The 24737-nt window shown below is 35.6% G+C and overlaps 4 protein-coding genes across 11 annotated transcripts in view; 2 read left to right on the forward strand and 2 right to left on the reverse strand.

The window, feature by feature from the left end:
* LOC106666663 (MAM and LDL-receptor class A domain-containing protein 1-like) overlaps positions 1 to 4679 on the forward strand; it is a 123901-nt gene extending 119222 nt beyond the window's left edge. For 5 of the 7 annotated variants that reach the window (XM_014394010.2, XM_024230116.1, XM_024230119.1 and 2 more), the window contains exons 16-19: positions 350 to 549; positions 603 to 768; positions 864 to 912; positions 4338 to 4679. In XM_014394010.2, coding sequence (XP_014249496.2) covers positions 350 to 549; positions 603 to 768; positions 864 to 912; positions 4338 to 4368 — 446 coding nt within the window. In that variant the 3' untranslated portion in view covers positions 4369 to 4679. Of the gene's footprint in view, positions 1 to 349; positions 550 to 602; positions 769 to 863; positions 918 to 4337 lie in introns of all 7 variants that reach the window. The other 2 variants (XM_024230114.1, XM_024230115.1) reach the window with 2 other exon arrangements.
* Positions 4680 to 5009: 330 nt separating this feature from the next.
* LOC106666654 (receptor expression-enhancing protein 5-like) lies at positions 5010 to 13928 on the reverse strand. Of its 2 annotated transcripts, none has more exons than XM_014393993.2 (5): positions 13581 to 13928; positions 9715 to 9947; positions 9502 to 9637; positions 7773 to 7844; positions 5010 to 5146 (listed from the first exon to the last, which is right to left on the reverse strand). In XM_014393993.2, the coding sequence occupies exons 1-4, from the start codon at positions 13708 to 13710 to the stop codon at positions 7795 to 7797; spliced, it is 549 nt and encodes a 182-aa protein (XP_014249479.1). In that variant the 5' UTR covers positions 13711 to 13928; the 3' UTR covers positions 5010 to 5146; positions 7773 to 7794. The 2 variants fall into 2 exon arrangements, with proteins under 2 accessions (XP_014249479.1, XP_014249480.1); XM_014393994.2 differs by lacking the exon at positions 13581 to 13928 and adding an exon at positions 13150 to 13223.
* A 2516-nt stretch (positions 13929 to 16444) lies between these two features.
* Positions 16445 to 21492, reverse strand: LOC106666646 (cytochrome b561-like). Its single transcript, XM_024230139.1, has 4 exons — positions 21303 to 21492; positions 19220 to 19422; positions 18898 to 19046; positions 16445 to 16789 (listed from the first exon to the last, which is right to left on the reverse strand). The coding sequence occupies exons 1-4, from the start codon at positions 21466 to 21468 to the stop codon at positions 16660 to 16662; spliced, it is 648 nt and encodes a 215-aa protein (XP_024085907.1). The 5' UTR covers positions 21469 to 21492; the 3' UTR covers positions 16445 to 16659.
* A 1655-nt stretch (positions 21493 to 23147) lies between these two features.
* On the forward strand, positions 23148 to 23812 carry LOC106666647 (cytochrome c oxidase subunit 5A, mitochondrial). Its single transcript, XM_014393981.2, has one exon. The coding sequence runs from the start codon at positions 23250 to 23252 to the stop codon at positions 23691 to 23693; it is 444 nt and encodes a 147-aa protein (XP_014249467.1). The 5' UTR covers positions 23148 to 23249; the 3' UTR covers positions 23694 to 23812.
* Positions 23813 to 24737: the final 925 nt, after the last annotated feature.

Consider the following 24737-nt stretch of genomic DNA (forward strand, 5'->3'; position numbering starts at 1 on the left):
ATTCATACAAGCTTTCATTAGGCAGCCCCAGGACCGTAGTCTCTTGTCATTGGCCCTGTGGTGTAGGAACACAAAAAGAGCCCATCCAGTTGTCCCTAATTCGATGAGCTGTCTGCAAAGTTCAAAAAATTGCCCTCAATAAATAACTCATCTTTATTGTTATGTATTGTAGCTTGTTGCATTTACACAACTTCTAGGGTTTTGGAAACATTCCTTTGTTTCCTACTGTGTAGACTGTCTGATTTACAGCCTAACATACAAAAATAAGAACAAAATGTTTTTAAAACTCTTGTTTCATATTAACAATTATTTATTCTAACTTATATTAAATGTAACCCTTATATTTTAGATGGCTACATTTACTATGATCTGTTCAACCAAATTTTGGGAAGCAACATGGTTAGATTGGTTTCCCCAGCAATAGCCGGTGGTGAGGAACAGCAATTATGCCTGTCATTTTGGTACGCAGCTTTTGGGGCAGGCGATTCTGCTTTGATGCAAGTGATACGTCAAGACAACGGATCTTCGAACAGTCAAGACGTTGAAAAAGTAAGTTTTTCATATCACACATATTTACAAAACTGACGAGGCAAATATTTTAGATATGGTCGTTAGAAGTGAAGAACATGGACACAACAAGGCCTTTATGGTTGCCGGCGCAGGTCACAGTTGACTCTAGCACAGACTTTCACATAGTGCTTGAAGGTCAGGCGACGAATGGTGGTTTTGCTGTCGATGATATATCTTTCACCCCTGGAGCATGCCCAAGTACGTAATTCACTTTATTATATTTATTCACTTTTTAATCTCTACAAATTATTGTTAAGAGGGTGTCGATTTTTTAATGCTCCATTTATTTTCAGCTCGGCCTGAAAAAGCAGAAATCAAAAGTCAAGAACTCCAAAATGCCCCGTAAGGTTTGTTAGTTATTGTAGAGTATCAAAACGATGAGTTCCTTCTGCTAAAGCCCATGAGTTTGTTACATAATTTTTTTTTATTTTTGAGTTGGAGTTTTATGATTTGTGGGTGAAATTTCATAAAACCAACTACTGCTAACCAGCTAAAAACATTGGTTTTAATTAGACTTACAATTTAAAAAATTAATTATTTAATCATGTGATTAGGTTAAAAAAGAAAAACCAAGAAAAACCACTATCACTAAATTTGTTTCTGCCCACAATTAATGATAAAGGTAGACTTTCTGATTCTATTATTTCAAAGTACCTAGGGTGGTTCGCTATGATATGCAAATTAAAATTCCAGGAGTTTCATAGTCCTGGAATTTCCATGATACATTGTCGTGTTGGTACCATAGTAGCATTTAGCTATTTAGGGCAGTTATGCATGATATTCTCTCTTTTCTTCATATAATTATTTGGAGACCGTAAGATGCGGTCCAGACCACACATTTCTTCATATAATTTAAAAAGTAAGGTTAGTGTTTCTCAGGGGTATGTTATCGAGGCCAACATTGCTCAAGAATGGCTTTCTTAAGTATCACAGCTGTTTCCGACCTGTCATAGGGCAGTTGTAGAGATTGTGGTGTTTTCCTCATAGTTTAAAAAAGGATGTTAGGGCATCTCCAGAGTATGATATCAAGGTCTACTTGAGGAGGGAGAGGTGATTATACAGGTGGGATTTAAAGGAGGAAAAGGAGACAGCGTAACGAATAGAAAGGGGAAGGGAGTTCCAGAGTTTAGGGGCTCGGATCAGAAAGGATCTTTCGAAGGTATGGGTTGAATGTTGCGGAAGGATAAGGTCGATTGGGGATGAGAGGGTCTTACGAGCGAGATGTGAGGAGTTGAATTGGAGGGATTGGATGATGTAAGGAGGACGACGAGTGTGGACGGACTGGAAAAGAAAGCAACCTAGGAAATACTGTGCACGGAAGGAGGGGAATAGCCAGGAAAGTTGGGAATACAACCCCGACACCCGGGATCCCCGTGGGGTGCCGTACACAAATCTTACGCAACAATTCATAATACGCTTCAATCGCGCGTTCTCCCCCTCCGAGAGACCACCGTATGCCAAACAGCTATAATCGAAGAAGGGAAGTATAAGGGAAGATACAAGGAGTTTGCGGGTGGAGAAAGGTAAGAGAAGCCAGGACCGACGAAACAGGCTGAGGGAGGCAATGGAATGGCGGGAAATTTGGGAAATGTGAGAATGCCAGGAAAGGTTTTGGTCAAAGACTACTCCTAGGTTTTTAACCGAAGAGCAGAAGGGGATGGGATGGTTATTTAGCATGAGAGGTGGGATGCTGGGGAGGGAATTGAGGAGTTGCCTGGACCCGATAATTATGGCGGTGGATTTGGACGGATTGAGGACTAGGGAATTTTTATGGGCCCATTCGTTGATGGAGTTTAGGTCTTTTTGGATCTTGAGAGTGGCCGAGTGAAGATCGGAAGGGTGGAAGGATTATATATTTGGGAGTCATCGGCATATAGGTGATAGTTACATGACTGGATGCAGTCGGGCAGATCATTGATATAAATGGAAAAAAGGATAGGAGAGATGCTAGATCCTTGGGGCACCCCAGATTTTAGAGGGAGGAAGGAGGAGGTAAGGCCATTGGGAAGGGAGACAGCTTGGTGGCGATTGGTAAGGTAGGAGTGGAACCAACGGATGGTGCTGGCGGAGAAGGAAAAAGATTCGAGTTTAGAGAGGAGAGAAGAGTGAGGGACAGAATCAAAGGCTTTAGAAAAATCAAGAAGGACAAGTATAGTAACTTTCAGTTGGTCCATTGCTAAGTGGAGGTCACTGGTAATTTTTATTAGTGCTGATTGGGTGGAATAACCTTGGCGGAAACCAGATTGGAGGGGGTTGAGAAGATGGGACTGTTCAAGGTGCCTGGAGACTTGTGCTTGGACTAATCTTTCTAGGGGCTTGGACAGGTTTGAGAGGATGGAAATGGGATGGTAGTCTGTAGGGGAGGATGGGTTGGGGGTTTAATTGACAGGGTGGACAAGAGCTTTTTGCCAAGCTGTCGGAAAAACAGAGTTTTGGAGTGAGTAGTTATAGATGTGAAGTAGACCCTTTTTTCCTTATATAGTTTAAGTAGGATGGTTAAGGCAGCACATGGGTACACCATTCAAGGTCATATAGTTCAAGGAACAGTTTTCCCAGATAACATAGCCTTTTTCTAGCTGTTGTAAGGCAGTTTTATATGTGCTTTGTTTTACTCATATGGCTTAAAAGACAAGGCTATATTATCTTATGGATATGGTATCAAAGTCTTCATTGCTCAAGGATGTCATTCCTAGATGACATAGTCTTTTTATACATATTGCAAGAAAGTTGCAAATGGTATGTTCTATTTTACTTATTTAGTTTAAAGAGAAAGGTTGGGCTATTTTTCAAAAACACCGGCACCCCGAGGGTTTATATAACCTCTGCTGTTGCAAACCCTCGTAAATAAAAAAGAAAAAAAGATAGAGTGAGAGAGAGAGGGGGGCATCTTCAGAGGTTTATATAGCTCCAGAACTAGATTTCCCAGGTGCCATAGCCTTTTTTAGTAGTAGTAAGACAATTTTATGACAGGCTCTGTTGTTTTCCTCAAATAGTTTCAAAGATCAGGTAGGGCATCTCAGGGGTATGGTATCGAGGTTATAGCTCAAGGAAGTTTTCCTTTTCCTACCTGTAATAAGTTTTTTTTTCCCCCAATGGACACCAGGAACTGGAGGAGTTCCCCCTGAGCACCCAATTGCTCAAGAATAGCTTTCCTAGATGCCTTAACCCTTTTATAACTATTGAAAGAGAGAATTGCACAGAATGTGCTCTCTTTTCCTCATATGGTTTATGTGATAGAGGATATTGTTTCCCAAGGGTAAGGTATTGAGGTCTGTATTGCTCAAGGCACATTTTTAGATACCATAGCCTTTTCCTAGCTTTGCCTTTTTAGCTAGTATATCTGCTGCTTCGCCTGAAATTCCCTCATAACCTTGATATACTTTAGCATTGGGCTGTTTATAGATCCCAGTATTTTGGGTACTCAGGGGCAGTCCCAATTTGAGTTGATCCCTTAGACTTGGAGAGCATTAAACCTGCCTGGATGATTAATATTGTTGTACATTTGAGATGTTTGTTATTTATTTCATGTACACGTTTCTGCATGAGGGCCACGCTGTGCTCATAGTTAGGCCCCTTTCACGTCGTCTTTTTTAAGTATAGTATTTTCTCTTACATCAACATTTTTTTATGCAACTCATAGCAAACCACCAATATTAAAAACAGATATTCATTGCTCCAAATTTTAACTCCACTATAATTAATAAGAGTCTAAATGATTACTGTTTTCAAAAATTAACTGGCAACACTTTTCTTTTTTTGTTGTTTAGATTTAGGAATCAGAAAGGATCAATAAAATGAAGTTCAATCAATATTTCGATCAAAACTATGATGAATTCAATTTAAACCGCACTGCTTACCATCAAAGACATTTAACTTCATGTGCTGAAGAGCCCACGGACATGGACACAGTCAACATAGATCTTCCAAACAACAATTTTTTTTTATAACTTAAGATTTATAAACTCTCACTTTCTCTGATAGCGTTGAACAATTTACAATTTTATACTTTCAAGAAGGAATTGGTTTTAAATTATATTTTTGCTAAGGCATTGTGTTATCATTTGTGATTTATTGTGTATATATGTTTAGTTTTAAAAAGTTTTGTATTAGATGGCTATTTTTTTTTTTCATTTATTGTTAGAATCTTTCTTTTTGTAAAACATAAATAAATTAATTTAAAGATTAAAAAAAGGACCATTTGAAATTTATTTACCAACCAGGGAAAAAAGAAAAAATTCACAGAAGCTACAAGGACTGTTTGGAACAGTTTTGTTGAATGACAATTCGCCCCTTAGCCCAGAGGAAAAACATCATCATCTCTAGCGCTACAATTCCATGTCCTGGCTTCTTCCCAGAGTAATAACATACCGTGTTAAAATATCCTTTAAGGGAAAGGAGGAGAAAAGCATCGATCTTTAAAAAAAAATATAGGAAAACCATATAGAAAAAGGTAATTTGTATTGGCATTGTAACACATATAAAAATACAAGTTTGTTCAAATACTGAAGCAATATAAACCACTAATAATTTCAACAACGGCTAACAACTTGGAAATGGTGAGGTTTGGTGAAGTTATCTGCAAATAAAATTAACAAGTTATTATTTTCTTTTACAAGTTAATAACCTACAAGATAACAATGACTACAAACAACCTTATTACATTCTTCTTTAATTGGTCATTTCAATTTTTTATTAATCTAATATTAATTCAGAATCTAGAAACTTATTTCTATTTGTAATTTTTCAAAGGATATTGGATTATTGGGTCTGGATTCTACTTTGGAGCGTTTAATTGAACCTTGTTGTTTAGATATGTAAGTCCGAATTTGAGTCGTTTGTTATTCAATGACAGTTTAGATTTCTAGTTGCTGTCTTTTGAGGCGTGGGAGTTCCGTTAACTCAGGCAGCAGTCTTTGCCTACTAAACCTGTCTTTATGGGTAAAAAAGATATTCAGCCCGATATAAGATAATGGAATTTGAAGAATCTGTGAAAATTCAGTGCTAAGACGGCTATGCCAACTGACGAGGTAAGGCCAGACATGACAAAAGAAGTAGCTGGACGACATGGAACCTTGGAAAAAGAGGTGGACAGAAAAGCTTTTGATTCTTGAGGAGGCCCAAGTAGGGCTGTAACTCCAACTAATACATTTATATCAATTGCCTGTTCGGAAATAGCCCCAGGTAACATTCCATATGTTTGTAGGATAAGGATAGTGATATAAGAGGTGGCTACAATCTAGTACCTCAACCTAAAAATATCTATTATGACCTACTGTTAGAGCTCACTAGTCATCTTGTTAATCAATGGCAGTTTAGATAGCAGGTCAAGATGTTTAGCAAGTAATATCATTTTAAGTTGAACTAGCACACGGGCACTACTAGGTCTGTCTTCACTCGCGGGTTTTTTTGTTTGAGTTATTCAAACGCGTTTCAGCATTACGCCATCTTCAGTGAAAAACTGTCTATCATGTAGTCTGAGTAGGGTTTATATATTATTGCGTCCATCGCTTGTCGCTGGGGGCGTTGCATTAAGGGGCATGGTCTCCGCGCTCGTTGGTCGGTCTTGGTGGCGGTTATTTCCATGGTCAGTTATTATTTGTGCGTTGTTGGTTTTTGGTTTTTTCCTGGTGTTGGTTGCGATGTTTTGTTCTTCTGAACATTTTCGTTTTTTGTTATGAAGTGTTTTTAGTGGTGTGAAGGTGGTGTGTGATTGTGAGTTTAGAAATTAGTTTGATGAGAGTTTCCAAGAAGTAGGAAAGTGGTATGGGGTACAGTGTGAAAAATTTAAGTTAGGAAAAGTATTTTTTAGAAGGAAGATGCTGATTACATCAGTTAGGTGTGAAGGTTCTAGAGGAAGGAAAAGAGAAAGAGAAAAGTCTAGTTCTTCTTTGACCTTTAGCATCAGAACAGTCATCAGACAAGTCAGGATGGACAGTAAACTGTTTACATAGGTAGGCTGCAAAGTTTCCAATATAACCAAAACAACTCGTACATTCAAATGCAAAATAAACATAGCTTGATCGTCTACTTGGTCTGTCCTTCCTTACTAGTTTGTCTGGCAAGATGAGTTTTTAGAGACAATCAAACTCAAAAAGATGCATTCATTATTTTTGTTTCACAGCACTGAACCTGGAAGACACAAGTTAAAAGAAACCAGAGTACAAAAAAAAATCAATACGAGGGATTAAATGGCGAGATCTTGTCATTATTGGCGACTCAGCGGTTTCTCAATATGGGAAAGTGTATAGAAAGCTTTGGCTGAATGGTTAAGATGGATTGAAAACTTGATGCGGAATTTTTTAAAGTGAGATCCGATCAGCTCATTGATAAAAGGAATGTTAAAGTCATTGTGGTCATTCATTCCCTGTCTTACTTGGTGTCCTGAAAAGGTTATTTTTTAAAGGACGCCTAGCCTGAAGGCCATATCGGTATCGTTAGTCTACCCTACAGGGGTCTCATCCTGTACCACTAGGAATCCAAACCCATTAGCAAGCTATGACCTTGGAACTTGCGCCTGTAGTTCAGATATTCTCATCTGCAAGACTGCTGTCCATGAAGTGGGAATCTTAACAGTGTCACCAAACTGTTTACTGGTTTGAGTCATTGTGAACAGTGAGGTTAGTGACATAAACATGAAAAAAACATTCTTTACAACATCCAATAAAGTCTCAACAGACTATAAAGTAGAGGAAGAACTCAGGAGAGCATCAGATACAATGATCTCCAAAACAAATGAAGGAACCGGATCAGGTGTTTTGAACAAGCCCAAAATATGAGCAATCAAACACATTAGGGAAGTATACTTCGTTCTTTCCAGCAGAAGTACATGCCATCAATGCTTGCACCCTAGAAAATCTACACTGGCAAAAAAATCCTCATAAAATCTGATAGCCAAGCAGCATGTAAAAAAATCACATCAAAATTAGTGAATGCATCCAAAATCTCCAAAACCAGGGGAAACAACAAACTGATGAATCTTGGGTGAACCAGGGCACAAAGGAATTATGGGTAACGAAAAGCAGACACACTGGCCAGAGGAGGAAAAAAGACCCAAAGATGTCTAAACTAATAAAAATATTCTAAATAAGGAATAAACACAGACCATTACAAAATGTAATGAAAAAAAGATACGACAAACAGACATTAAATTAAATTCATATTATCAAAACAATTAGTAAACATATCACTGAAAAAATGCTTACATGGTAACTGCAATGTGCATAGTTATTCAGATTTTTGTGCTTTTAATACTGCTTCAGCGAGAACACCAGTTGCTAAAAATAAAAAAGTATTTTTACATATTGACCAAAAAATTGGAATAATAGCAAATGAAAAATTTGGAAAACTAATTGTATATAAAAATTAAGTTCCTTCAAGCTTTTGAGGAAAATATACTTTGGAACTAATTCTAATAATTTCTTCTACCTACAATTTAAAAAATTATGGCTTCAAACATAATGAATCAGAATGAATACAACATAATGAAAAATCAGAGGCGTTGGTGGTCGCAAAGGTTAAATCCTGGATTCGAACCCAACGTACTTACAATTTTTTTTTTTTAAAANCGAGGTCACGATAGCTCAAGTGGTAGAGCAGCGGCGTATCAAGCCGAAGATCGTGGGTTCGAATCCCGCTCGTGCCATTGACTATTTTATCTCAACTGAAAACCTTAATTAACTGTAATATATTAATTGGTCAAGCGGACCACGAAATTAGTGAATTTAAAGTTATTACTGTTATTTTTGTGATCTTTGAAAGAATTTAGAAGGCAAAAATTTGAAAAGAAAAAATTCATTAATTGATTTAGCCAACAATTTGTTATTAACGGATTTTTTCAAAACATTCAAAACATCTATGATACCTGGGTTACTCAGTAAAGTTAGTTAAAATATACAAATATATTTATATTTTTAACATGAAACAAAGTTCATATAGGTTATGAACTTGAGTTTTGTTGTACATGTACATGAGTTTTGCTCCCCTAAAAAAACCCTGGATACATTTTTTGGGGGAAAATCTGAAAATCAATTTTTTTCTCAAAATTTTCACAACATAAATCACTCCAATTTGTGTGCGATGATCACAAAATAGCAATTGAAAAGATTCCACGAATCTACAAGAAATCTTTAGACAGATTCAGAACACTGAAAACAACATGTAATGGAACAAACTTGGCTTCCACAAATAAATTAGAACTAGAGAAAAAACTAAAACCTAAGAGGTGTTTTTGGCCGCTTTCATCCTTATTTTACTCACTTATAAGCAAATAAAATCTAAACATTGTTGATTTAATCTGAAAGTAGAGAAATTCAGCTTTCTACCAGATTAATATCATTGAAATTTAATAAAATGCGCAGGAGTTATCAATTTTTATGAGAAACACAATACATCAAAGAAAAAAATTGCCCCTGGCATATCTAGAACAAAAACGTTTTTGTTTTCTATAAAAATTCGTATTTAAGGGATATAAAGAGTGCTAAGAACATATCCTTTTTTTTTTTTTGGGGCCTACTTTACTGAAAGCATCTTAACGTTTTTGTAACTTTTCATATAATTTAATACTTGTGCTTTATTATTTTCTTATCCAAGTTTAAAAATAAAATGAATGATATTACTTATTTTTGGCTCCTGGCTCACCTAAAAGTTTCACTAAAATTGGTGATCCCACTAGCATCCCGTTGTAATCCCAAACTCATAAATTCATTATAGTTAAAGCCATAATTTTTATTATTGTAAATAGATGTTTATATTTGTTAACCCTATAAATCAATGGAAATAGATTTATAGTCCTGATAAAGGGGAGAATATATTCCTCGGAAGGTTGATGAAGGAACTGGTTGTTTGCGTTTCTTTCAAATTCACCTTTATACCTGATTTTTTATATACAATTATTAAGGTTATCATAACATCAACGAAAAAACTGTACATTACCTGAATCTGTAAGATTAGAGAACACGCCATCAATTTTTTGGCTGTGCTTCAGAAAGTAAGGCCTAATTACATTGTTGTACAAAATAATGGAACCATTGGCGCTAATTGGTAAGAAAAGCCAAATCATAAAAATGCACTGAAAAAAAAAAAAATAAATAAATACCAAAATTATAATTCAAAAAGGATTAAAGACAAAAATATTATTAATATTACCTTCAATAGCCAATAAAATGGAAACCAACTGAGCAAGACATCAGAAGGAAATTCTAAAATGGAGAACAAAGCAAAAACGGTCCAGTAAGTTAACCACTTCGTATCGTCGCCCTTTTGTGGAGTTTCAATCGCTTTCATTGAAGCGTACGCTGGATAAAGGAAGCCGATGACATTGCAGAGCAACTGTGCTGCATACCCGAATGCAAGGTATAAAGCGACAAAAGAAACGAATACTGAAAACAATAAGATAAAACAATTAGTCTTATTTTTATTAAATAAGCAATTTACAACTAAGAAAATGAAAAAATTAAACTGTATGAATTACAGTCAAACGTCTTATAAGCAGACAACACTCAAGAATGAGATTTCATCCGCTTGTCGGAAGGTTCCAATTTTTTTTTTTTTTTAAGTGAGTCTTTCCTCCTCCTTTCCATCATTTCCTGAGCAGTTATAACATTGTAATTGTGACAAAAAAAATTCAGATAAAAACGTGAGAAACAAATTCCTTCTATTAGAGAAAGGATCACAGTCAGTAGGCAAAATCCCATTCCTAGTTGTTGTCACTGTTTTCGTTTTCCTTCCCTATTAATTTTAATCCTTTTTATTAATNTTTTTGCTTTGTGATCTTATTTTTTTTTTTAATTGGGAAAATCTTTGAAGTAACAGAAGATAGGATCCATAATTTAGTTTTAATGTTTTTTGCAACAAGCATTGGAGAAAGTCTCTCTATGCTATTGTTTTTACCCAGGGGAGGGGTACCGGCCCTGAAGATCAAAGGGCTGCCGCTGGCTCAGTCCACGATCGTTTATGTTTGAAGACGGTCATCTCTCTGGAATTTGTCGACTGGGGATTTTCAACCCTCACACAAAGCGATCCATCAATTGTCGTTATCATCATCAACATCAACGAGATCGTGGTGGCGGATTTTCTCTACCGAAAACGGCTGACAGACTCTTTTGGAGACCTAGTTTAATCATCAGCCTTCGTTCATCGTGCGCCCCTTCAGTTCTCGTAGAAGATGGTGGTTGAGGACCAGCACAACCGTCTCGTCAGTATATCGTCATGAGTCGTTCCAGTCTGAGTCCTGAAAATCCGGCCAAAAAGGACATTTCGCCTACGTCATGGAAATTTCGTCGTACCCAGGTGGATTCATCACCTACCTTGTGGAAATTTCATCATACCCAGGTGGATTCATATTTAACTCGGATTTGATTTTCTAGGAAATATATTGTAATTTGATTTATTTCATAAAAGGAATCACCATTTTAAATTAACTTTAACCTGCAGGTATATATATATACATATATATATTTGTTTGCATGCTAAAGAACATGAATTTCTTTACAAATTTTCTTTTGTATTGTACAGGGAGAGTTTCTCCAATTCAATTTCCCTTTTCTCTTTGTTGCTTGTTTCTTGTCAAGATCATTTCTTCAATAAATTCATAATTTTTCCTAATCTTTAAATTTACATCATTTCGTTTCTATATTCTTTATCACTTTCCTTTTCCCCCTTTTTCTCCAGCGACGGTGACCGGCATTGTTGAAACGGAGGGGTGGCTGTGCGAGAAAGACGAGCACCCCCTCTCCACCAGTGGTGCCCGCTTATGAAAAGTTCAACTTTAAATCAAATTCAAAAGGAGAATAAGTAAAAACATTTTACTCCAGAATGCCAACAACACTTGAACATGTGATTCATATGGCATACTGTGAGAAGTGTCATTCCTCAAAAAATCATTTTCGACCACAACAAAGCTAAATAATTATCGACAAGTGATTCATTGTCAAGCAATAAAAGAAATAAAACAATAAAAGCACATTATGAAATAAACTATACAATGGAAGAGAGTAAAAAAGGAAAAGGCAGCAACTATAACGTAACTCAAATTCTCCAAGGGAAGAAGACAATTTATAAGAAAGAATGTATAAAAAAAGTGTGTTTCGGTTAAATACTGTATAAGATGACAGCCAAAACCAAGGTAATTTTTGTGGACAAGAATGACAAAAATTTAGGCCAAAAGATTACAGCATCATGGATTACATTTAGTTTTGTTATGACCTAAACCTTGGAACTGGACATTGATCATTCTCAACCTGACATGTTTGTCAAATCAAAAGTTAATTCATTACTGTCATGAGAGGAAGGCGAAATGGATACCTTCAAAATCTCATGCCTCATCCTGTTTCATCCAACAGTTCAAAATCTCACGGACTTTTCATCCGGTGAAGACAGACATTCAAGAAACACTGATTCATTCAGGCCAAAAGATTTCAGCTTTGTGGTTTGTTTTAGTTGTGTTGATGTGACTCAATGTTAGAAGCGGGTAAGTGAAATTTACGCTGAATGTGAAATGCGTTCAAAATCTCACCGACTCCGAATCTCACCTGTACCATTAATTGTAATAATTATCTAGAAGTTTTTAGTTTAATCTAAGGGAAAAAAAAATATGAGTATGGCACTTGCAGATCATGAAAACAAACATGTTTGAAATATAGTAAATATAAGTTTAAAAATCAGGAACAACTGGTAACCTGGTATTTTCTTAATGAATGTATGTTAATTCAAGGACATTGATATTTCGGAAAAATATAAACAAATCAATCGGCCTAATATTCATGACTGTCATGACAGGATGGCAGTGATATGGCCATACGGGTACCTCGATGTCTCGTCCAGTTTCACCCTTATCGACTTGCAAGTCAGGAGAAAAAAACAAATTCCACAAGAAAAAGAAAAAAAAAACATTTTTTGGCCATGGACATAGTAATTGTAAGTTTAAAAAAGTAAAAAACATGAAAAAATTGTAACATAATCTATAATTAATAAATCAATGTTAATTCAAGGACGATGGCCATTCTCAAACAGTCGGAGAAATATTTGCAAATTAATCGGCCACACATTCATTACTGTTGTGAGAGGGAGGCAGTGATATGTGGCCATACAGGTACCGTCAAAATCTCATCAATGTCTCATCCAGTTTCATCCAACATCAAAACCTCACAGACATTTAATCCAGTGAAGACAGGCTTCAAGAAACTGACTTATTCAGGCAAAAGATTTCTGCTGGATTTAAGTAGTTTTGTCGTAATGACTCAAGGTTGCAAGCAGGTATCCAGAAATCCATTCTCACCAACACCAGAATCATGATCCACAATTAATAAAATTGCAAATTAAAATACTAGACTAATCTTAAAAACAAGCATGTATGAAATATATTAAATATAAGTTTAAAAACCAGGAAAAATCTGTAACCTGGTATTATACTTAATGATTGTGTGTTTATTCAAGGACAATGACAATTCTCGACCAACAGGCTTAAAAAAAACACTTATGCTCTAGAAAAATATCAGTCGTTATAAAACATTTTCACAAGGGTGTAATCCGGTCCATTCCGATCAGGTGTTATCCACCGTGCAGCGTAAAGGGAATAATTACCATACAGCGTGACTTTGCGGTGCTTGACCATAAAATCCATATCTGCGGCAAGTCCAATCGTGTAAATCCCAATCAAAGAAAGAAACAAGGAGGAAAAATCGTATCACAACCAGGGGGGGAGAAACAATTAACTAATTATAGAAAAGAGCCTAGACACAATTTGGGATTTTAGCTTGGTCCTTTACCTTTTGGCAAGGTGAGAGAACGGATACGTAAATACTCTCGTTTAATGGTCGGAAATCGTCGAAACAGGAAAATAAGTCCCGGATACATTTTTTTACGATTTAATTATTTCAAAAGTGTTTATCAGTTAGGAGTGTTGAAAATTTGTATTTAAAGAATAGAAAGAAGAAAAAAAACGGTGTGATCGAGGAGAAAAGCTGTTGGATTGTTCAAGTCGGAAAATGCAGTCTTTTTGTCGAGATACTCACTTATGAAGAGATAGAACCGTTTGACGCCTGTTTTCCCCTCGATGAAGTCGAAAAGGGGCTTAAAAGGGGACTTCTCATCGTACAGATACTTGTCGACCGTCTGCATGAAATTGGAGTACTTTTCGGCCATTTCGTCGTCGGTGTCGGAGGTCGATATCGGCTCAGGGTTGTTTGGGCGACTGGAACGGTCTCACACTCTCACGAGTCACTCTCACGTTCGGGTTCTAACCTCCAGCCGAGTCACGGTTCTCAAGGCCGTGGGCCCTCGGAATGAAAATGAAAAAAAAAACACCAAAATTCAACAATATACTCTGCTGCTAATTTCAATTTAAATTAAAAATAATAATCATAATAATAATCAAATAATAATCAAGCACTTTTGCATTTATGCCAGTAGATTAATCAGATTTCAGAGGAAACGGACTGCTATTTTCAGCTTTTGGGATTAACTTAAAAACAATTTTTTTCGTCAAATTGTTAAAACGCTTTATTTTTACAAACCAACATGAACCAACCAGAATTCTTCACTAACAATCACGAAATATCCAAAACTCCACTATTCAATTTTTTCTGTCATTTTATTTTCACCAATTGTGCCATACTTTGTTAAAGGATTTCCTGAAAGATTTACGTTTCTTTAATGAAGTACAGAAATCTTTTCAGGGGTACGGTATCAAGTTCTATATAGCGATAGTTTTCCCAGATACCACAACCATTTCCTACCTGTTGTAAGACAGTTTTATATGATGTGCTCTGCTTTACTTACATGGTTTAAAAGAGAAGGCTAAGGCATCTCATGGACATAGTATCAAAGTTTATATTGGTCAAGAAACAGTTTTCCCAGGTACTATAGTCTTTTTCTGACTCTTGTGAGGCAGTATATGATGTGTTCTGCTTTACTCACNTGTGAAATAGACAGTATATGATGTGTTCTGCTGAACTCACATGGTTTAAAAGAGAAGGCAAGGGCATCTTATAGATATGGTATTAAGGTCTATATAGCTCAAGGAACATTTTTCCATGTACTATAGTCTTTTTCTTGTAAGGTAGTTTTATATGATGTGTATATGATGTCCAAGATATCTCTTGGAAAAAGATAGCTTATCTTTAATTCATTAGTTTTGGTAATTTATCATGTTTACAGTTAGTAATATAGTACCTTCCGTTTCTATTGCGTTTAATTTATTATTTATTACTAATGTGGATATCTCAGTGATGATTCATTTTGGCTTTAATATTTCATTAGCTTATTTTATTTCCTAAGAATGGTACATGACATCATCTCCATTAAGTTTTAAATACTTTGACATTATAAGATATCTGTAGAAATGATAAAGGTGGTCTGAGTATTCTGTTTAACCCTTTTGAAACATGTCACCTGTTATTTTATATTGACCAAATTTGAATTCCAGTTTTCGTTTAATGATGTTAAAGTTTGTATAGCCCTGATGTGACAATGCACCAAAAGCTTGGCAATAAAATAAAATAAAAATAAAAATATAAAAAGAATATAGGACTTAAAGTGAATTAGTACCTGAGGCACTGAAAATGGGTGTAACTTGAATCTAAAAAACGAACCCAGTTATAGTGTTTTTGTCCTGGATGACCCAAGAAAAAGCTATGGAACTTAGGAAAGCCATTCCCCTAACCCTAACCCAATCTTACATAACCTTATAATTAGTTTTGTGTCTGACCACGTGGCGGCTGTTTAACAAGGCTAGGCTAACCTAATAACCCTCCAACATCAAGTATACATACATGGCTACATGACATTATGAAAAATTTAAAAATTCTATATGATTAATCAAAGGTGTAATAAATAATGAAAATCTGAAACGAGAACATAAGAATGATCTGAGAATCATTATAAGAAAACTGAGAAAAATATTATTGATGATGGTGATGCACCAAAAGTTAAGTAATCATAAAGTACTAGAATTTAGTACTTAAACTCAATTACAACTTGGGCAGTTGAAAATGGGCACAACACTTGAATGTAAAAAAACCCAAATGTTGTGTTCTTGTCCTGGAAGGTTATAACCTAACTCAACCTAGGAAAAGGCTATGTATTTAGGAAAACCATACCCCTAACCATAACCAAACCTAACACAACCCATCCACACTATACTTAGCAATAGCAAGTAAAAGGTTATGGCACCTAGGAAAGCCATTTCCCTAACTCAACCTAACCTAACACAATCCATTCAAGGAGTTTGGATCCATTCCATTTACAATTAACACTCACTCAATTTCCTTCTGTATGTCAAGAACCTTGCAATTGATCAGACCATGTCCTTAAAGCCTCATATATCCCAGATTTTCCGTCGATGCCTTTTGACTGTCCTAGTTACATCATGCCAGGTGTGCTTTTAGAACATCTAGACTTCTAGTTTCCTTTATTGTTCTCACCCATTTTGAAACGGATATACGGGAGAGACCCTGTGGACTTAATGATAGCCAATAAATTTAGTTATCATTTAATGTCATTCAGTATTATTAAAATAAACAAAATACAAATTTTCGTACATTTAAAACATAATATCAGGTTTGTACATATAAGTCGCTATATAAATACAAAACAAAAATCAACAAATATCTAAAATTTACATAAACAATAATTAATTATTCTTTTTATGTAAGGTCTTGGTTGAGATAAAAAGAATAATTAATTGAATGAAGTAACTTGGTCAATTGACACTAAAACGTAAATAAACAATAATGACAATAAGTTTATACATTCTTTCTTCATGGTGTATACTTTTTTTACAGTTAATATTAAAAAAACCTTTTGTGCAATATTTAACATGCATTTGTACAAAAATTCATGGAAAGAGGATTTTTAAACATGTGTAACAATCATAATAATTTATATATATAGTATATTCCTCTCCCTTCAGTGCTATTTTTACATTTTTTCATTACAAATTATACAAAATATTTGGATATTTCTTCCTCAATATAGGAAGATGATAATAATTTATAAAATGCTTACTTAAAAGGAAAAAATGTAAAATTATAAAACAAATCCTTTTTATAAAAATACAATTAGAAGAAAACAATAGGCAGAAGTTTCTCCAAATCATTTATCATCTGATAGAGGTTCTCTTTTAAATGTGTCCTTCATTATCAAGTGTAGTACAAGAAGCATAAAAATAAAAATGAAAAATCCTGATGCAGTGGCAAGCATCACTTTGTCTGTCCTTTCAGCTCTATAATTAGGAGAAGAAGAAACACACTATTAATACATTAAATTCATGTATTTAATCATCAAAGTTCATTATTTTTTGTCGACTGTGCTTACATTCTTTGCAAATGCTTTGTAATTGCAAGGAAAAGGCTATGGAACCTAGGAAAGCCAATCCCCTAACCCTAACCTAACCTATCACAACCTATGCACGTTATTCTCAGCAATATCATGGAAAAGGCTATGGAATCTAGGAAAGTCTTTCTTGAGCAATGGAGACCTCAAAACTAAACCCCTGAGTAGTCCTAAATTTCCCATTTAAACGGTGAGGAAAAAATAGCACACTCTATAAAACTGACCTTAAAGGCTATGGAAGCTTAAAAAAAAAGCTAGAAAAAGGCTATGGAACCTAAAATAGCCATTCCCCTACCCTACCTACCCTAAATATTTTAACCTAACACTTTGCTATTCCCAGCAATAGCATGCAAAAGGCTATGGAACCTAGAAAAGCCATTCTTGAGCAATGGATTCCTCAAAGCTACACCCTAGAGAAGCCCTAGCCTTCCCTTTCATACTACACAAGGAAAAAGAGTACATCCTATAAAACTGCCCTGCATTAGCAAGGAAAAGTCGGTAGCACTTAGGAAAGCCATCCCCTTAACTCTAACCTACCACTAGCTATGTAGACATTGATACCATACACCTGAGGTGCCCTAACGTTCTCTTTTAGACTATATGAACAAAACAGAGCATATGCTTTGCAATTGCTTCTTGAGCAATGAAAACCTTGCAACTAAACCCCTGAGAAGAGAATGAGACAACAGAAAACATCTTAAGCAATTGCCCGGCAATAGCTAAGAAAATGCTGTGTTACTAAAGAAAGCAATTGTTCTTATGCAATATAGACCTTGATATCATAATCATGATCAGACCTAACCTTTCCTTTTAAACTTCATGAGGAAAAATAAAAATCAATAGCTGTGGATGCCCTAGCCTTCTCTTTTAAACCATGTAAGGAAAACAGAGCACATCATATAAAACTGCCTTACAATAGAAAAAGGCTATGGTACCTGGGAAATACAGACCTCGATACCATACCTAGTTACTTTTAAACTGCATGAGGAAGAAAGAGCACAGCAAACTGCCCTGCAATAACAAGAAAAAGGCTTTGGAACCTAGGAAAGCCATTCCCCTAACCCTACCTAACTTAACCTTTCTAACTTAAACTTTCTAACAAAAAAAAGGTGGTAGCTAGAAAAGCTATTCCCCTAACCCTAGCTTCACTCGTCTACACTGTACCTGGCAAGAGCAAGGAAAAGGTTATGATACTTAGGAAAATCATTCCGAAACAATTAAAACTTCAATACCATACTCCTGAGGAGAATGTTATATTATTAAAGAAACTGAATACTTTCTGAAAATTCAATAGTAGAATTCAGACACACTAGACAAAAGTTTAAGTCCAAAACCTTTCAAATAAAAAGAAAATTTGTATATTCAATACCAACTGAAAACAGTTCAATCCTATTAATTTACAGATGGCTATAATTTATGTGTAAAATCATAGAAAAATGAATGATGGATACATAAACTAACTCATCTCTAACATTAAACCTAACCGTCCCCTAACCCTAACTAACCTAACCATTTCTAACTTAACCCAACCCATGCATATTCCTCAGTAGTGTGAAATTGATGATGCAAAGATGCTCACACACAAAAAAATTGTGCTTCTGCCCAAAAACCATCTCAGGATGTTCCAAGGACACGAACAAGATATTTTAATACAATCAAACCAGTTAGATCAATTTAGGCCCTAGAAATAAGTTGCAATGAAAAAAAGTCAAGGTCAAAGAATGTATGCATACAAATTTAGGATATAAGGAGGTACAAGAGGTGTTTGGTCCAAAATTACTTAATTCTATCTGAAAAGAAAATACAAGAGTACAGAATATAATGTCAAATACGCAAGCTAAATGGAAAAATAATGGTATGTATTTTGGCCAATTTTCACACCAAATACAGCTTTCCATATTTATAAAGAGTTTTTAATAAACAATACCCTGAAAACATCAATCATTCAAATATAAAGAATTAAACCAGTAAGTAGAAACAGTATACATATTTAATTACCCTTTAGTATATTCATTTAAGCCAATCAGTGCATTAGCACATCCAAGAAGGAAGATGATCAAACCAGCAGTTGCATGACTAGGAACAGCATGTTTGTCAACACGAACCGGGATTTTAGGATGCAGGAAAAAAAGAAGACCAGTTATCCACTTAAAAAAATAAATAAATAATATTAAAAAATAAAATACTACAATATTATTTCTTTCCTATTTTATTTTATTCGTATAATAGTAGTACATATAGCAAAATAGTAAATCATTCAATAAAACAGAAAATAAGATAATAAAATGAATTTTTATAGTTTGATAATTTAAAAACTGACCTGAAGGCCTAACAGAATGACAGCTATCAGTCCAAAAATGCTGTGAAGACTAATCAAATGTGACAGTGGTATATTGTCATGGAAATCAAACGCCAAAACGACCCCGGCAATCGCCAAAAGCAGTGCAGCAAGGTGGATAAGGCCGTGAAATAATTTCAACTTGAACATTTTTAGCCACGGCAGTCCTCTATAAATTGTAACCGCTATAACAATAAATATAAACACATTTATAATTAGATTGCTTTAAATAAAAGTAATATAAATTTACTTTTATTATATATTTGACAGTTTTCTTTTTTATTTTAGGATTGGAAGGGGATTAAGGAAATAATGTGAATAATGAAAAGCGAACAAATATCACTGATTTTTAAAGAAAAGTATCATTAAATTGTGAAACTGTATGCTATTCATATTTTATTATTCTTAGTGATTTTTTCCATCAAAGTTTCACACTTTCTATCTAGAGATAGTTTCAAAGTCAGATTCCAAACACTCAATTCAAACACCCTAACCCAACTTAACCTAACCTGTCCCTCACTTTAGCCCTACCTATTCTTTCTAATCCTAACCCAACCTAACCTAAGTCATACACTCTCCCGTATAACGCAAAAAAATGTGTGTATACAACCCAACTAATTTGCACTCCCCGGTAACGCCTACGCACCTACCCTAAGCTAACCAGTTCCTAACTCTAGCCCTAATCTAATCTAGCCTAGCATGTTCCTAACTTTAACCATATCTAATATTTCTATTCTTGACCTAACCAAATCTATCCTTCGTTCTAGCCCTAACTAACCTAAGCATTCCTATTGTAACCTAACCCACCTCTGATTCTATCCCTAAATTAACCCTAACCTATCTCAACATTCGTGCTCTCTTAGTTAACACATACATACCTAACCTAGACTTTCTATTCTAAACTAATCTGTCTCTAACCCTACCTACCCTAGCCATTCCATTCCTAACCTAATCTAACCCATCCCTAACTCTAATCCTAAATTAACTTTAACAAGAACATAACTAATCTGTTACTAACGCTAACCCGAAATAAGCCTTAGCTCTACCTAGTGTAACCTACTCGTCCCTGTCTTTAATCCTAAATTAATCCTAAGCTAACCCAACACTTGTGCTCTTCTCGTTAACACATTCGCACCTAACTTAGCCATTTCTACCCTAACCTAATCCTTCTCTAACTCTAACCCTACCCGACGAAACTTTTTTGAAAAAAAGGCTATTTGAAAGTATGTCGGGTTCGAATGCAAGGCCGCTGAATTCGAACCCGAGACGTTTACCTAACAGTGATGTGCGCCATGTCAACGCCTAAACCTTTGTGGCCACCGACGCACCACTCACAGTACTTAACCCGTCCCTAAATCTAACTCTACCTAACTGAATCCTTCACTAACCCTATCTAATCTAGCCATTCCTATCATAACCTAACCCTACCTAGCTTGTCACTAATCCGAACCAAACCAGACCCAACCTAACCTAGCCATTTATAATCTAGCCTAACCCATCTCTAACTCTAACCGAAAATTAACTCTACCTGACCAAACTAAATCGTCACTAACTCTAACGGTGCTTAACTTCCTTAGGTCGTTCCTAACGCACAAAATGTGTTTATCCAATCCAAAAATATATCCGCGTAGAAAGAATTTTAATGAAAGTCAATTTTCGATCGATGTGTGTGCTATTATTCGTTATCAATTACATTTCAAAACCGATACATCGTTGAGTAAAACAATACGGATCGAGATGATAAATGTTAATTAAGGCACTTTAATTTTGTGTTCCGAAGCGATGGTCTAATTTAAAAGGTAACATTACGATTCTTCAAATAATTTTATTAGAAAAGAAAAATCGGGTTGGATTATAAATGTAAACAAACGATTCTACAATACAGCAGTGTCTGTCTCGAACAGTGACATAACTTTTTGAAAGCCGGAATGATAAGAGAATAGTGAATTTTTTTACAATATTTTTATAAATTAAGATGTAAGTTGTAATTTACTTTGTAGCTAAGAGAATTTGATTAAGAAGGGGAAAAACTGTTTGATAATATTAATTATTAATCGAAACTTACAAGAACCTATTAAGTAGACGGTTGATAGTGTCATTAGAACGGAATGCCATTGCATATCCCTGCTCTTCTTTTGACCAGTGACCACGGTACTTAAGACGAAAAACACGGACAGAGCTCCAAAAACCTGGGACCCTATGAAGATTGACAATCTCCACGATGGGTACATTTCGTCCCAACGTCGAACCGGGCTCTGTAAATAAATTAAGCGTTGAAATTAAAATTCTTTTTCCCATTTTTAATCTTATCGTGTAGCAAAAGATATCATTGATAATCACGATTTGAAAACAGGGGAAAAAATTGTTTACAGAACGCGACAATTTTTATAGGTGTTTCGAAAATTGGTTTGATAAAAAATAGTAACTTTTTATCATATGTACTGGAAAAGGATAATTAAAAATCTAGGTAAACCAGATATAGATGAGATTGCCTGTGTACTCATTATCTACGAGTGAGCAACGATTTCATCGATAATTTTTTTTTTTTTTTTTTTTTTTTTTTTAATTTTTATAAACTTTTTTTTTTTTTTTTTTTTTTTTTTTTTTTTTTGTGAAATAATAAAAGCTATTCAAGTTGTGTGTTGACAAATCGTTAAAAATAAAATAAAACTAAACGTGATTCAACCGATCAACAAAACAAAAATATTATTATCGGTTATATTTTAGGTGACTCCGGATGGAAAAATAACCGACGATTCCGTCGAGTTGGATAATTAATTAACTAATTTGTACACAATGGCATTTACAAGTCCCAGTTATATTTAAACTAACAATTTATTTTTTTTTAATGTGATATTTCCTCCTGAGGTCTGCGTGGTGTTGAACCTGAATTTACAGGATAAACAGAAAATACAGCTTTCATACATAAGGAATGGCGAATTCCTCAAAATCAAGATGCACCAGAACAACAAATATATTACGTAAATACAACAGATTTTTTTTTTGCTATATAGATAATTTTTTTCAAAAACATTTGAAGAACATTTAAAACATATAAATTCTTTACGTCAAGCTGTCCAAGAGAGGTTCATGGTAAAACTAGAGAAATGTATCTTTACAAACATCTGTGTACAGTAGTTAAGCCAAATATTGAACAAAATGAAACCAGTCCACTCAATGATAATTTAAAAAGAATGTACGCCACTTTTTAAAAATTAATTAATCTCTACTACAAATACTTTAAGTACTTAAACCATTACATAATTTATTATTACTTATACACCCTAATACCGTCTTCTCCACCTACGCGGACGATACTGCAATTTTGTCCTCTACCTTGAATCCTATCCAAGCTCCAACTCCAAAAACATCTTGAACTTATCGAAGACTGGTGCAAAACGTGGAGGACAAGACTGAATGAAGAAAAATGAACTCAATGTAGTTCACATTGAGAAAACAGTCTTGCGGTGTAATGTGGTTTGTACAGGCGGTGTAATGGTCCGGGCTGGGATTTACTTTGGCCCGAAAGTATGTCCCTGTTCTGAGGATGACCGTTCTTCTAAGAGTTAGAACTTCCGAGGGCCCATCCTATCGACAGTGATCTTGATACGTGAAAGATTCTCTGCAAATTCGGCCCAGTGACGCTGGCAGTCTTTGTCCATTCACGTTTTTTAGGGTATTTCTAGCGTCAGAGGACCGCAGATTGAAAGGTGAAGCTGAACCCCGTTTGTGACGTCACAAAATTTTATGTTTTAACTATTGATATTTGATGATTTCAAATTTGCAATGAAAATTTTATATAAAATGTGTCGAGATGTGTTTGTTAAAAATAAATTTCATCAGAGTGAAGTTTGTGAAGAGAATGTTTGAGTGGGCAGCTGGACGTTGAAGCGGTGACGATCTACAAGGCAGCATTTCTTCAGTTATCTCTGGATTTTCTTCAGAGTTCAGATACGAGTGCTTAAGTTCTCCCAGAGTTGACCCACTCGATAAACCGAAGTAAAAGTTGAAAATGTTGAGGACGGCGGCTTTTTCGGCGTTGAACGCGTGCCGTTCCCTCCGAACGCCCTCGGTCCGGGTGGCGCGTTGCATGAGCCACGGGCCTCAAGAATCCGACGAGGCCTTCGACGAGAGGTACCTCAAGCATTTCAACAGGCCGGACATCGACAACTGGGACGTGCGAAAGGCGATGAATGACCTCACGGGCATGGACCTCGTCCCCGAGCCCAAGATCATCGAGGCTGCGTTGAGGGCCTGCAGAAGGGTCAACGACTACGCCCTCGCCGTCAGGTTCCTCGAGGCTCTCAAGTTGAAAACCGCCGCCAGACCTGATATCTACTCTTACCTTCTCCAGGAGTTGAAGCCCACACTCGACGAACTCGGCGTCGACACCCCCGAGGCACTCGGATACGACAAACCCGAGCTCGCCGTCTCCAGTGTCTACGAGATACATTGACACCCTTATTCTTCTCTGCTTTAAATATTAAAAGAATTTCTCTTGAGTATATACCTCTTAAAGGAGATACTTTAGTCTGTACATCAATTAATTAATTAATAAAATGGCATAAAACAGTACATACTGTTTATTTATTTTTGTACATTCTAGACACCCTCGTTTCACTGACGAATCAACCCGGTCATCATTCATCTAAGTATCTGTGTTAAACACTTGCTGGTGTAGTATCTCCTAAAGGCATGTTACTCTGTAGATTAATGTCACTCTGAAGCCTGTAGAATCAAGTGTACTTACGCCTTTTGCAGGATCTACCATAATGATTACACTACTAGTCGCGATTAGCGAAATGTGATGAGACTAGTGTTGTTTCATTTTGGATGAAATTTCAGTTAAATAAATAAAGAATTTCTGACACAAAAAGTTATGGTTATTTAATAGTAGTTTCTGTGGTGTACTATCAACATCACACAAATGTTTAAATCCTAAGTTGTTCATCCTGCTTGCAGGTAAATCATGCTTTGAAACATGCAGTGGCTGTGTTTAATCCCCGGATTTTCTTCAACAGACGCATCATCTAAGAATGTTATTTTACTTGTAACGTGTACTGCAGGATCGCGCATAACCAAACTTGACTGAGGACAGCAGTGTTTCATTTGGACGAAACTTCAGCTATATAACTAATGAATTTCTGACAAAAAAAGGTTATTGGTTTTTAATAGTGGTTTCTGTGGAGTACTATCAACATGCAATCGTTTAAATCCAAAGTTGTTCATCCTGCTGCAAGTAAACCATAATGTGTTGAAAAATTCCAGTGGCTGTGTTTAATCTGGGTATTCTTCTACAGTTGCATCATCTAAGGATTTTATTATTTTACTTAGTATATCCTGAAACATGTACTGGAGGATCACACAACCAAACTTGACTGGGCCAGTGGAGTTTCATTTGGACGAAACTTCAGCCAATCAATTAACAGCTAAATAACTAATCCATTTCTGTCATAAAAAAGTTAGTGGTGTTAAATAGTGGTTTATGTGGTATACTATC

The sequence above is a fragment of the Cimex lectularius genome, unplaced genomic scaffold (assembly GCF_000648675.2).
Source record: "Cimex lectularius strain Harlan isolate CLEC.00 unplaced genomic scaffold, Clec_2.1 scaffold56, whole genome shotgun sequence".
NCBI classification, from domain to species: Eukaryota; Metazoa; Arthropoda; class Insecta; order Hemiptera; family Cimicidae; genus Cimex; species Cimex lectularius.

What these genes read in the sequence shown, in the direction of transcription:
- LOC106666654 (XM_014393993.2), bottom strand. Translation starts at nt 13,710, where the DNA reads ATGGCCGAAAAGTACTCCAATTTCATGCAGACGGTCGACAAGTATCTG. An exon ending in CATTTTATTGGCTATTGAAG is followed by an intron (nt 9,638 to 9,714) that starts GTAATATTAATA and finishes TTTTTTTTTCAG; the next exon opens with TGCATTTTTATGATTTGGCT. An exon ending in CTCTAATCTTACAGATTCAG is followed by an intron (nt 7,845 to 9,501) that starts GTAATGTACAGT and finishes TTTTATTTTTAG; the next exon opens with CAACTGGTGTTCTCGCTGAA.
- LOC106666646 (XM_024230139.1), bottom strand. Translation starts at nt 21,468, where the DNA reads ATGTACCCATCGTGGAGATTGTCAATCTTCATAGGGTCCCAGGTTTTT. An exon ending in CGTCTACTTAATAGGTTCTT is followed by an intron (nt 19,423 to 21,302) that starts GTAAGTTTCGAT and finishes TTATTGTTATAG; the next exon opens with CGGTTACAATTTATAGAGGA. An exon ending in TCATTCTGTTAGGCCTTCAG is followed by an intron (nt 19,047 to 19,219) that starts GTCAGTTTTTAA and finishes TATTTTTTTAAG; the next exon opens with TGGATAACTGGTCTTCTTTT.
- LOC106666647 (XM_014393981.2), top strand. Translation starts at nt 23,250, where the DNA reads ATGTTGAGGACGGCGGCTTTTTCGGCGTTGAACGCGTGCCGTTCCCTC.